General features: G+C 49.2%; 1 protein-coding gene across 1 annotated transcript in view; it reads left to right on the top strand.

The window, feature by feature from the left end:
• Window positions 1-12879, top strand: part of LOC139276788 (collagen alpha-1(VII) chain-like) — a gene marked incomplete at its 5' end in the record, with an annotated part of 111478 nt that overhangs the window by 90579 nt on the left and 8020 nt on the right. Inside the window, 2 exons of the mRNA XM_070894793.1 lie at window positions 1132-1248; window positions 3485-3562. Of these exons, the coding sequence (XP_070750894.1) occupies window positions 1132-1248; window positions 3485-3562 (195 nt within the window). The remainder of the gene's footprint in view (window positions 1-1131; window positions 1249-3484; window positions 3563-12879) is intronic.

The following is a 12879-nucleotide window of genomic DNA, read 5'->3' as shown; positions in this document are numbered from 1 at the left end:
TTGGAACAAAGGAGGCTGAGGGGAGACCTTATTGAGGTGTATAAAATTATGAGGGGCCTCGATCGAGTGGATAAGAAGGACCTATTTCCCTTAGCAGAGGAGTCAATAATCATGGCGCATAGATTTACAGTAATTGGGGGGAGGTTTAGAGGGAATGTGAGTTTAAATCTTTCGACCCAGAGGGTGGTGGGGGTCTGAAACTCACTGCCTGAAAGGGTGGTAGAGGCAGAAACCCTCAGCAAAGTACTTGGATGTGCACTTGAAGTGCCGTAACCGGACCAAGAGCTGAAAGGTGGGATTAGGCCGGATAGCGCTTTGTCGGCCAGCACGGACACGATGGGCTGAATGGCCTCCTTCTGTGCCGTAAATTTCTATGATGATTGACTCTCGGCCCCAATCGCCAATAATTTTATAACCCATTAGAACGTAAGAAATAGAAGCAGGAGTAGGCCCTACGCCCCTTGAGCCTGCTTCAATAAGATCGTGGCTGATCATCGACCCCAACTCCACTTTCATGTCTGATCCCCATATCCCTTGATTCCCCTAGACTGCAAAAATCTATCTATCTCAGCCTTGAATATACTCAGAGATTCAGCATTCACAGCTCTCTGGGGCAGAGAATTCCAAAGATTCACCACCTTCTGAGTGAAGAAATTCCTCCTCATCTCTGTCTTTAAAGTAAAGACTAACCCCTTATCCTGAGACTGTGTCCCCTGGTTCTAGACTCTCCAACCAGGAGAAACATCCTCTCAGCATCTACCCTGACAATCCCCTTCAGAATCACACCTCATTCTTCAAAACACCAGAGAGTATAGGCCCATTCTACACAATCTCTCCTCATAAGACAGCCCTCTCATCCCAGGAATCAATCGAGTGAACCTTCATTGTACCTCCTCCAAGGCTTGTATATCCTTTTTTAAATAAGGAGACCAAAACTGTGCACAGTGCTCCTGGTGGGGATCTCACCAATAAGAAAAGGCCTCCGCGCCCCCCCGGCCCCCCGCTGATCTATCCCGCTGGGTGTTGTGCTCACAGCGATGTCCCGAGGATCAATCTTCAGTTCCTGGAGACTCCAGGGCAGTCCTGGAGGGTTGGCAACTGCCGTGCTTACCATTGTCTTTCCATTGTCAGGGTTTCTCCGGTGTCGCGGGTTCCCCAGGTCAGCGAGGAAGCGATGGAATGGCGGGTCCCCCTGGACCTCTGGGCACAGTGGGCCCCCGGGGACCGGAAGGACTTCAGGGTCAAAAGGTAATTAATTACTCCTGCTCTGTACGCTGTAACATTTTTCTTTAATATCGTTTCGTTATCAGAGATTCCTTGATGTTGCCTTTTCACTTCACGGTGCGGCCACAGCACAAACCTCTAGCGTGTAAGTGTTCAGCGATACTGGACGCCTGTCCGTCCTGCACAATTAAGGATGAGAAGGTCACTGAGAAGCTCAGGGCACAGGTCACAGGTCACGTTCTCCACGACGCTGGCAGTTCCCCATTCTATGTTACAGTTACAGCTGATTTAATTTACCAACCGAAAATGCTGGAAACGCTCAGCGGGTCAGGCAGCATCTGTGGGGAGAGGAGCAGAGTTAACGTTTCAGGTCGGTGACCCTTCGTCAGGACTGGAAAAAGTTACAGGTGTTACAGGTTTTTAAACAAGTGTACGGGCAGAGAAAGTGGGGGAGGGAAGCAAAGAACAAATGGGAAGGTCTCTGATAGGGTGGAAGGCACAAGAGATTAGGGCTGGATTTTCGGGAGAATGGAATGGAGTCCTTACAGGATGCAGGGTGGGAGGACGTGTAGTCCAGATATCTGTGCGAGTCAGTGGGCTTATGGTGAATGTTTGTCAATAGCCTATCCCCAGAAATGGAGACGGAGAAGTTGAGGAAGGGAAGAGACAGAGGTGGACCATGTGAAGGTGAGGGAAGGGTGGAAATTGGATGCAAAGTGAATGAAATTTTCAAGTTCAGTGCGAGAGCAGGAAACGGCACCGATATAGTCATCAATGTACCGGGAAAAAGAGGTGAGGGAGGGGACCCGAGTCGGACTGGAACAAAGAATGTTCCACATATCCCACGAAAAGGCAGGCATAGCTAGGACCCATGCGGGTTCCCATAGCAACACCTTTAATTTGGAGGAAGTGAGTGGAGTTAAAGGAGAAGTTGTTCAATGTGATGAACAAGTTCAGCCAGGTGGAGGAGGGTGGTGCTGGATGGGGACTGGTTGGGCATCCGCTCGAGGAAGAAGCAAAGCGCCCTCAGGCCATCCTGGTGGGGGATGGAAGTGTAGAGGGATTGGACGGCCATGGTGAAAAGGAGACGGTTGGGGCCAGGAAACTGGAAACTGTTAAAGTGACGGAGGGCGTCGGAGGAGTCGCGGATGTAGGTGGGAAGAGAGTGGATGTGGGTCAAGAACAGGCTGAAACGATGGGTCTACCGGGGCAGTCTTGTTTGTGGATCTTGGGAAGGAGGGAGAAGCGGGCTGTGCAGGGTTGGGGAACTATGTGGTTGGTGTCTGTGGAGGGAAGATCTCCAGAGGAGATGAGGTCAGTGATTGTCTGGGAAATTATGGTTTGATGTTCAGTAGTGGGGTCATGGTCCAGGGGGAGGTAGGAGGAGGTGCCAGAGAGTTGCATTCCTTTTGTCTCCTAATCTCTCCTGCCTCCCGCCCTATCACAGACCTTCCCTTTTGTTCTTTCCTCCCCTCCCCCCTTTCCCTGGCCACTACACTGGCTTAAAAAAACTGTGACGTCTCTATCTTTTTCCAGTTCTGACGAAGGGTCATCGACCTGAAACATTAACTCTGTTTCTCTCTCCACAGATGCTGCCCGACCCATTGAGTATTTCCAGCATTTTCTGTTTTTATTTCAAATTTCCAGCATCTGAAGCATTTTTGATTTTGTGACTGATTTAATTTTCCTGCCTTTCTGCAATTTCTTACAATTTCCTCAGGATTTTTTTTATTGCACGTGGCAGAGACTCTGCGATCTAAAAGGTGCAAATCTTTCATCGCAGCCCAGACTACGACGGGTTAAATAGCACAGACTGTGCTATTTAACACCAAGAACTGCAGCGGTTCAAGAAGGCGGCTCACCACCACCTTCTCGAGGGCAATTAGCGATGGGCAATAAATGCCGACCTCGCCAGCGATGGAACGAATTTTTGAAAAGTCTGTCCCCGCAGCCCAGACTGGATCATTCACTTCATAGCAACCTTTCACTTCATTACCCACCATCCAGTTTTCATTAACTCGAACCAGCTTTCCTTCAGAGATCTTTGGGGAAAACCACTTTGTGTTCGTTTAGCCCGACCATCTAAAGCAACCCAAGGCTGCTAACTCCTCGGCCCCATTGTGTGATGAGGGTTGTCTACCCTCGGTGGTCCTGAGCTTATAATCCGTTGTTAGTTGGTGGTGTGCCTGTATTATTGCGCCGCAGGACACGGAGGTGGAATATTAAATATAACGGTGTTGCTGTTTACGTTTGACTCCAGGGCGAAAGAGGTCCTCCCGGCGAGAGCGTTCCAGGTCCCAGAGGAATCCCAGGAGTCGTAGGGGAAAGAGGAGATTCAGTAAGTGTCAGAACAATGAGCTGTGACACCAAGTTGGGAGGAGCACATACTCAAAAGTCCCAGAGCATGGGGCCGAGCGGTTACGTCACACACCCTGTAGCCCAGTGCTCACTGTCAAACATCTACTTCCCGGTGGCACGGTATCGTATGGTCCCTGTCTTCCCAATCAGATGACCGTGTGAGCAAGAGCTCCCTGTTGCTCCAATTCATCCCTTCTCTTCAGATTTGAGTTCTCTTTGCATCTGTTGGGCGAATTTGAACAGAGCCCAGATTGAATCCATTAGTGTGCATATTGACTTTGTGTCCTTTACCACTTGGTAACACTTCCAGATCCGGGTCAGCTGTCTGAGCCAGAGCCAGTTTGGATGTTCCGTTTGTTCGCACGTTGCATTCTGGTTGGCTCAGGGCAGGATAAGCTCGTATTCACCTTAGCGTGAGGCAATTTGCACTTTCAGGGCCAGAAGCCGGGATCTGCGTTCGGTACTGGCTCAGACTGCTGCAATGGCTCTTTCTTGAGTCCTGCCTGTGTACGCCATAACCCAACTTGGTATTGGTAATCATACAGCACAGAAGGAGGCCATTCGGCCTATTGTGCCTGTGCCGGTTCTTTGAAAGAAAATTTTAAAAAGACTTGCATTTATATAGCACCTTTCATGACCGCCGGATGTCTCAAAAGTGCTTTACAGCCACTGAAGTACTTTTGGAGTGTAGTCACTGTGGTAATGCTATCCAATTAGTCCCACTCCTCCTGCGCTTTTCCTATAGCCCAGCAAATGTTTCCTTTCCAAGTATATACCCATTTCATCTGTGTTCACACTTGAAATGGGAATCTAGAACTAGGGAGCATAGTTTAAGAATAAGAGGTCGCCCACTTAGAAATGAGATGGGGAGGAATTTCTTCTCTCAGAGGGTAGTAAATCTGTGGAATTCTCTGCACCAGAGAGCTGTGGAGGTAGGGATAGACAGATTCTTAAACGATAAGGGAGTCAAGGGTTATGGGGAGCGGGAAGGGAAGTAGAACTGAGCCCAAGATCAGATCAGCCATGATCTTATTAAATGGCGGAGCAGACTCGAGAGGCCAAATGGCCGACTCCTGCTCCTATTTCTTACATTCTTATTGAAAAATAGTTTTCCACCATCTCCAGTCAACTACCAAATATTAGACAGACCCATACTTATAAGAACCTTCTCCATCAGACAGCTTGTGAGAGGGTATTGACTCTATTTTTAGGTTCACCTTTATTGCATCTGAAAATAAGAACATTCAAACTTGAATATGAAGATGCAATACAGGTACAACATCTGGAATCCTTGGGACCGAGTCCGTGTCTGTTTTTGTTTTTTTCCGGATTTCGGACCAGAAAATCAATAGTCTGAAACCTCACCGCCCGCCGATTTTCCGCTCCTCACTGCTAGCCGAAATGTCCGGTTTTCGGACAATTCTGTTTTTCGGAATTCCGGATTTAGGACGTTGCACCTGTAAATAACTTCAAATGGTATGATTATCGTGAGGCTGCCCATCTCTCTCCAGACTGGGCTGGGACTGACGGAATGTTACCCACTGTCCCGCTCACCATACTGCCAAGGGTCCGATAATCACAAGATAAGTATTTCCTTAAGCTCCTTGTTCCCACTGCAATAGACTTTTCACTCCCTCATTTACAAGAAGACTGCCTTTTCCACCAGACCACCAAGAACCAGAGAGGTGTATCGCTACCAATAGATCGCAAACTCCTGTCCACCAGAGATTGAGCCACGATTGCCCATTTCACCACTCCTGGCAAAACCCTGGAACATACAGCAGGAAATTCTGCTCCACCAGCCATTGATTTTCCGCCTTTACTTTTAATGATCAAAAAAATCAGAGGTGGGGAACCTTTGCACGAGTGATGGAATGGAAAATCCTGGCCCAGCTGTTTACCCTCAAGACCTCCATGAATCAAGCCCCCATCCCTTTCATCTCCGACTAATCCACCCAAATATTCTCCAGAGTTTAGAAGAATGAGAGTTGATCTCATTGAAACATACAAAATTCTTAGGGCTTGACAGGGTAGATGCAGGGAGGATGTTTCCCCTGGCTGGGGAGTCTAGAACCAGGGGTCACAGTATCAGAATAAGGGGTCGGCCATTTACTCTGAGATGAGGAGAAACGTCTTCAGTCAGAGGGTGGTGAATCTTTGGAATTCTCGACCCCAGAGGGCTGTGGAGGCTCAGCCTTTGAGTATATTCAAGGCAGAGATCGATAGATTTTTGAATATTGAGGGAATCAAGGGATATGGGGACAGTGCAGGAAAGTGGAGTTGAGGTAGAAGATCAGCCATGATCTCATTGAATGGAGGAGCAGGCTCGAGGGGCCGAATGGCCTACTCCTGCTCCTAATTCATATGTTCTTATGTAAATATGACTTTTTTTTCACAAATTACCAGACAGCTCTCATCTTTGTTTCAGTTAATTAAAATAGCAAAGAGATCATTGAACAAACCTGCTTCCTGTGTTTGATCACCTGGATGTCATGACTGGAACTATTTCATTGGCCCGGGAGGCTCCTCCGCTGACAGGGTCGAGCCCTGACATCTGGGCCTGGAGATTATTGGGGCAGCAAGTGTAAAGGACAGGACAAAAGGCAGGAGGCCGAAAACCCTGCTTTCCCGCCTCATTACAATCGATCAGCCCCCACCCTCAGGAAATCCCAAAGCTGCATTAAAGAAAGAAAGACTTGCATTTATATAGCGCCTTTCACGACCACCGGACGTCTAAAAGCACTTTCCAGCCAATGAAGTACATTTGGAGTGTAGTCACTGTTGTAATGTAGGAAACGTGGCAGCAAATTTGCGCACAGCAAGCTCCCACAAACAGCAATGTGATAATGACCAGATAATCTGTTTTTGTTATGTTGATTGCGGGATAAATATTGGCCAGGACGCCGGGGATAACTCCCCCTGCTCTTCTTCGAAATAGTGCTGTAGGATCTTTTATGTCCACCTGAGAGAGCAGACAGAGCCTCAGTTTAACGTCTCATCTGAAAGCCGGCACCTCTGACAATGCAGAGCTCCCTCAGCACTGCACTGGGAGTGTCAGCCTAGATTTATGTGCTCAAGTCACTGGAGTGAGATTTGAACCCACAACCTTCTGAACTCAGGTGAATGTAGGAGGCGGAGACCTGCTGATTTGAGTCTCCCCCACATCTTTTCCTTACTCATGTGTCCCGAAAGTTCCCTGGGAGCAAGGACCAGGAAAATCTGCCCCTAATCCCTTCAGGTGAAGATCCAAACATGTCCCCCCCATCCACCCCATCCCCAGCTGTTTTTTTGTTGAGAAATAGCACCCTCCTTTTCCCCTCCTTCAAACTTGGAATGTTCCAGCATATCTCTTCCCCCACCGCAAATATTTTTAATAGGCAGTGAGGGGGGTGCTGGGAGAAAATGACCAGAAAACAGAAGCTGATAAATTGGGAAGGAGAGCTTGGCTGAATCTAAGAACGTCGCAACGGCCAAGACGCAACATAAAAGTGCTTCGCCTTAGAGCCTTGACTCAATGAACGTCAAATCAAATCTCACTGCGTCGCCCCCCTCCTCCCCACGATTCATCAAAAAGCCTTCGAGGGGGCGATTGCTGCAAATTGAAGCTAGGGTTGAAATGTTGTTGTGATCAGGTCACGACATTGAAGGTCCTGAGCCTTTGGATTCAGGACATCATGACATCAAAAAACAGAAACACACAGCGACATCCGTGTCCACAAAGTGACACATGCACATTGGAGATAACACTCCGCTGTCTCAGGGACTGTACTGTGGGAACTAATTGGCCTTGTGGAGCACAGTTGTTGAGTATCAGACTGCTTCACGAGCCAGAGGTGCTTGTTCCTCAAATATTTTACCTCAGGGAATGTCCAAAAAAAATCTGTCGCTTATTTTCACGCCTGATGGTTCTTGCACCAGGAGGTTACATATTCCACATAGTGCAGCAGTTCCTTCTTTTTTAGAAATTAGAAATTTCCAGCACGGAAGGAGGCCATTCGGCCCAGTGTCTCTGCGCCGGCCGACAAAGAGCTACTCAGCCAAATCCAGCTCTTGGTCCGTAGCCCTGTAGGTTACGGCACTTCAAGTGCACATCCAAGTACTTTTTAAATGTGGTGAGGGCTTCTGCCTCTACCACTCTGTCAGGCAGTGAGTTCCAGACCCACATCACCCTCTGGGTGAAAAGATTTCCCCTCAAATCCCCTCCAAACCTTCTAACAATTACTTTAAATCTATGCCCCCTGATTGTTGTCCCTTCTGCTAAGGGAAATAGGTCCATCCTATCCACTCTATTCAGACCCCATATCATTTATACACCTCAATGAGATCTCCCCTCAGCCTCCTCTGTCCCAAACAAAACAAACCCAGCCTATCCAATCTGTCCTCATAGCTAAAATTCTCCAGTCCTGGCAACATCCTCATAAATCTCTTCTGTGACCTCTCTCGTGATTTCTTCTTCTTGTTTTGGCACCTTACCGTACCGTCGCTTGTGACCAGGTGGTACCGTTGTGAGGTGCGGTTTTAGCCAAACGAGGCCAGTGGTGTGAGCATTCCCACAGCCCCCCAGGAGCAGTCTGTCTCGCCCCGTGCACTGTTCACCGCAGTGGGCGAATTGCCACAATGTGCGGAGCAGTGTCGCCCACAGCTGTAACAAGTGGGGTGCTGCAAGGATCGGTGCTTGGGCCCCAGCTATTCACAATCTAGATCAATGAAGGAACCGAATGTAATACATCCAAGTTTGCCGACGATACAAAGCTAGGTGGGAACTATAAGTTGTGAGGAGGATGCAAAGAGACCTCAAGGGGATATAGACAAGCTAAGTGAGTGGCCAAGAACATGGCAAATGGAATATAATGTGGAGAAACGTGAAGTTATCCACTTTGGGAGGAAATATAGAAAAGCAGAGTATTTTTTAAATGGTGAGAGATTGGAAAATGTTGGTGTTTGTATTGTGTTCCTAACACAGATGAGACTGCACACAGGGAGGTTAAAGTAACAGTGACCTCAGTCTTTAATAAGACACTCCAGAGTGAGGAACAGGCCTTAGGGGCCGGCTTATATACAGTGCTCCCAAGGGATGCTGGGATCTCTTGGGACTTCAGGGGATGAGCTCCCTGGTGGTGGAACATGGGAGTGCATGCTTTACAGATATACAACATCACTCCCCCCACAAAGTCAAAGTGAAAACTATTTACAAGGTGAGGTGGTCGGAAGCCTTCCTTTCCCTGGTGGACCGCCTCGGTACAAATGTCTGTTCTGGTGTGTTGGCTGTGCCCTCGCTGGGCTTGCGTGTTGTTGACCCTGCAGGGCTGCTAGGTGAGCCTGGCCTTGCTGGGCTGTTGGGCATGATGGGTTCAATTTCTTGGTCCGGCGTTGTGTCGCTGATCCTTTGGGTGTGTGTTGTGGGCTCGAAAAAGGTGATGTCTGCTGTGGGTTGTTCAGGGCAGTCTGTGAACCGCAGCCTCGTTTGGTCCAGGTGCTTTCTGCAAATTTGTCCATTGTCTAGTTTGGCTACAAGCACTTTAGTCCCTTCTTTAGCTATCACCGTGCCCACGATCCACTTGGGACCATGTCCATAGTTTAGCACATACACAGGGTAATTCAGATCAATTTCCCGTGACACAGTCATTTACATTTTGTTGCTGCCGCCAACTCTCTACCTGATCATGCAGGTTGGGGTGAACCAGCGAGAGTCTGGTTTTAAGTGTCCTTTTCATGAGTAGCTCAGCCGGGGGCACCCCTGTGAGCGAGTGGGGTCTCGTGCGGTAGCTGAGCAGTACTCGGGACAGGCGGGTTTGGAGTGAGCCTTCTGTGACTCGTTTAAGACTCTATTTGATGGTTTGTACTGCCCGCTCTATCTGCCCATTGGAGGCTGGTTTAAACGGGGCTGAGGTGACATGCTTGATCCCATTGCAGGTCATGAATTCTTTAAATTCGGCACTGGTGAAACATGGCCCGTTGTCACTGACCAGTATGTCAGGCAGGCAGTGGATTGCAAACATGGCCCTCAGGCTTTCAATGGTGGCGGTGGCGGTGCTTCCCGACATTATTTCACCTTCAATCCATTTTGAAAAAGCATCCACCACCACCAGGAACATTTTACCGAGAAACGGGCCCACATAGTCGACATGGATCCTCGACCATGGTCTGGAGGACCAGGACCACAAACTTAGTGGTGCTTCTCTGGGCGCGTTGCTCAACTGAGCACATATGCTGCATTGCCGTACACAGGACTCTAAGTCAGAGTCGATCTGGCTATCGTTTTCATCATTACTATACCCGGGTGTGTGCTATGGAGATCCGAGATGAACGTCTCGCTGCCCTTTTTTGGTAGCACTACGCGGTTACCCCACAACAGGCAGTGTGCCTGAATGGACAGCTCGTCCTTTCGCCGCTGGAACGGCTTGATTGGCTCTTGCATTTCAACGGGGATGCTGGCCCAGCTCCCATGCAGTACACAGTTTTTTATTAGGGACAGCAGAGGATCTTGGCTGGTCCAAGTCCAAATTTGGCAGGCCGTGACAGGTGATTTATCATTTTCAAACACTTCCATGACCATCAACAAGTCTGCGGGCTGCGCCACCATCAACAAATTTGCAGGCGGCTACCATTTCCACCCCTGTGGTGGGCAATGGTAGCCGACTGAGAGCATCCACACAGTTCTCGGTGCCTGGCCTGTGGCGGATGGTATAGTTATACGCTGATAGCGCAAGAGCCCACTTTTGTATGCGGGCTGAGGCATTAGTATTTATCCCCTTGTTTTCAGCGAACAGGGATGTTAGGGGCTTGTGATCGGTTTCCAGCTCAAATTTGAGGCCAAACAGGTATTGATGCATTTTCTTTACCCCAAACACACACGCTAATGCCTCTTTCTCAATCATGCTGTTGGTCCTCTAGGCCTTAGACAAGCTCCTGGAAGCATAGGCGACAGGTTGCAACTTCCCTGCAACGTTAGCTTGTTGTAATACACTCGACTCCGTACAACGACGCGTCACATGCTAGCACAAGTCTTTTACACGGGTTATATAATACAAGCAGCTTGTTGGAGCATAAAATGTTTCTGGCTTTCTCAAAAGCAATTACTTCATTTTTTTCCCCATACCCAGTTCTCACCTTTGCGCAATAACACATGTAGGGGCTCTAAAAGGGTGCTTAACCCCGGTAGGAAGTTACCAAAATAGTTGAGGAGTCCCAGGAACGACCGCAGCTCCATGACATTCTGTGGCCTGGGCGTGTTCCTGATAGCCTCTGTCTTGATGTCTGTGGGCCGAATACCATCCGCCGCGATCTTTCTTCCCAAAAGCTCCACTTCTGTTGCCATGAAGACGCATTTCGACCTCTTCTGCCGCAGCCCTAAGCGATCCAGTCGCTGGAGGACCTCCTCCAGGTTTTGTAGGTGCTCGGCGGTGTCCCGACCCGTGACCAATATGTCGTCCTGAAAGACCACCGTGTGTGCTACCGACTTGAGTAGGCTCTCCATGTTTCTCTGGAAGATCGCTGCAGCCGACCGAATTCCAAACGGGCATCTGTTGTAGATGAACAGTCCCTTGTGCGTGTTGATGCAGGTGAGGCCCTTCGAAGACTCCTCCAGCTCCTGCGTCATGTAGGCCGAAGTCAGGTCAAGCTTGGTGAACGTCTTGCCTCCTGCCAGCGTCGCAAATAGGTCATCTGCCTTAGGTAGCGGGTATTGATCCTGTAGCGAGAAACAATTAATCGTTACTTTATAAAGGCCGCAAATCCTGACCGTGCCATCACTTTTGAGTACTGGAACAATCGGGCTGGCCCACTTGCTGAATTCCACTGGGGAGATGATGCCCGCGCATTGCAGCCTGTCCAGCTCAATTTCCAATCTCTCCCTCATCATGTGAGGTACAGCTTGCGCCTTGTGGTGAATGGGTCGTGCCTCTGGGACCAGGTGGATCCGCACCTTCGCCCCAGAAACGTCTCCAATGCCTGGCTCAAAAAGGGAAGGAAATTTGTTCAGAATCTGGGTACATGAGGCCTCATCGACATGTGATAGCGCTCGGATGTCATCCCAGTTCCAGTGGATTTTGCCCAGCCAACTCCTTCCAAGCAGTGTGGGGCCATCACCCGGGACAATCCAGAGTGGCAGTTTGTGCACCGTGCCCTCGTAGGTGACCTTGACCATGGCGCTGCCCAGGACAGTGATAAGCTCTTTGGTGTACGATCTCAGTTTCGTGTGGATGGGGCTCAGGGCTGGTCTGAATGCCTTGTTGCACCACAGTCTCTCCAACATCTTTTTACTCATGATGGATTGGCTAGCGCCAGTGTCCAGTTCCACGGCTACGGGTAAGCCATTCAATTTTATGTTTAGCATTATAGGTCGACATTTCGTCGAAAATGTGTGCACCCGTGTATTTCAGCATCTGCCTCCTCTCTCTGAGGCTCGAAATTGCTTTGATCCACCATGGACCAATCTTCCTCTGCCACGTGGTGGTTAGCAGGTTTTACAGAGCTTGCAGCTGATTTGCAAGCTCGTTGGAGGTGCCCCATTGTTCCACAGCTCTTGCAAACATACCCTTTGAAGCGGCATTTTTTAGGCTGAACGGAAGCCTCCACAACGCCAACAAGGTGTGAATTGCCTTGCATTCATCCTTTGTTGGGGACTCTGAGTCATCTGGGTCACCTGAGGCCTGCTGGCAGTTGCAGAGTCGTGGGTTCTGCCTTGTACATTTCTGCTCGCAAACAGAGTTCCAGTTAATTTATGAACATTGCTAGCACTTGTGTGCTGAGAAATTTGTTTGGTGTTATCACTAGTGGACTTAAACGCCTGTGCTATCGCAATGGCCTTACTGAGGGTCGGTGTCTCTACAGTCAAAAGTTTTCATAGGATGGTCTCGTGGCCAATGCCCAGCACAAAAAAGTCTCTGAGCATTTGTTCCAGGTAACCATCAAACTCACATTATCCTGCAAGTCGCCTTAGCTCGGCAATGTAGCTCGCCATTTCCTGACCTTCAGATCGCTGGCACGTGTAGAACCGATACCTCGCCATCAGCACGCTCTTCCTTCGGTTAAGATGCTCCCGAACCAGTGTACACAGCTCCTCATACGACTTATCTGTGGGTTTCACCGGAGCCAGAAGATTCTTCATGAGGCTGTAGGTCGGTGCTCCGCAGACCGTGAGGAGGACCGCTCTCCTTTGTGCAGCGCTTCCTTCTCCGTCCAGCTCGTTGGCTACAAAGTACTGGTCTAACCGTTCAACATAGGCTTCCCAGTCCTCACCCTCCGAGAACTTCTCCAGGATGCCCACAGTTTGCTGCATCTTTGCGTTGGATTCGT

The sequence above is a fragment of the Pristiophorus japonicus genome, chromosome 12 (assembly GCF_044704955.1).
Source record: "Pristiophorus japonicus isolate sPriJap1 chromosome 12, sPriJap1.hap1, whole genome shotgun sequence".
NCBI lineage: Eukaryota > Metazoa > Chordata > Chondrichthyes > Pristiophoridae > Pristiophorus > Pristiophorus japonicus.
This window is presented reverse-complemented; position numbering and strand designations above follow the sequence as displayed.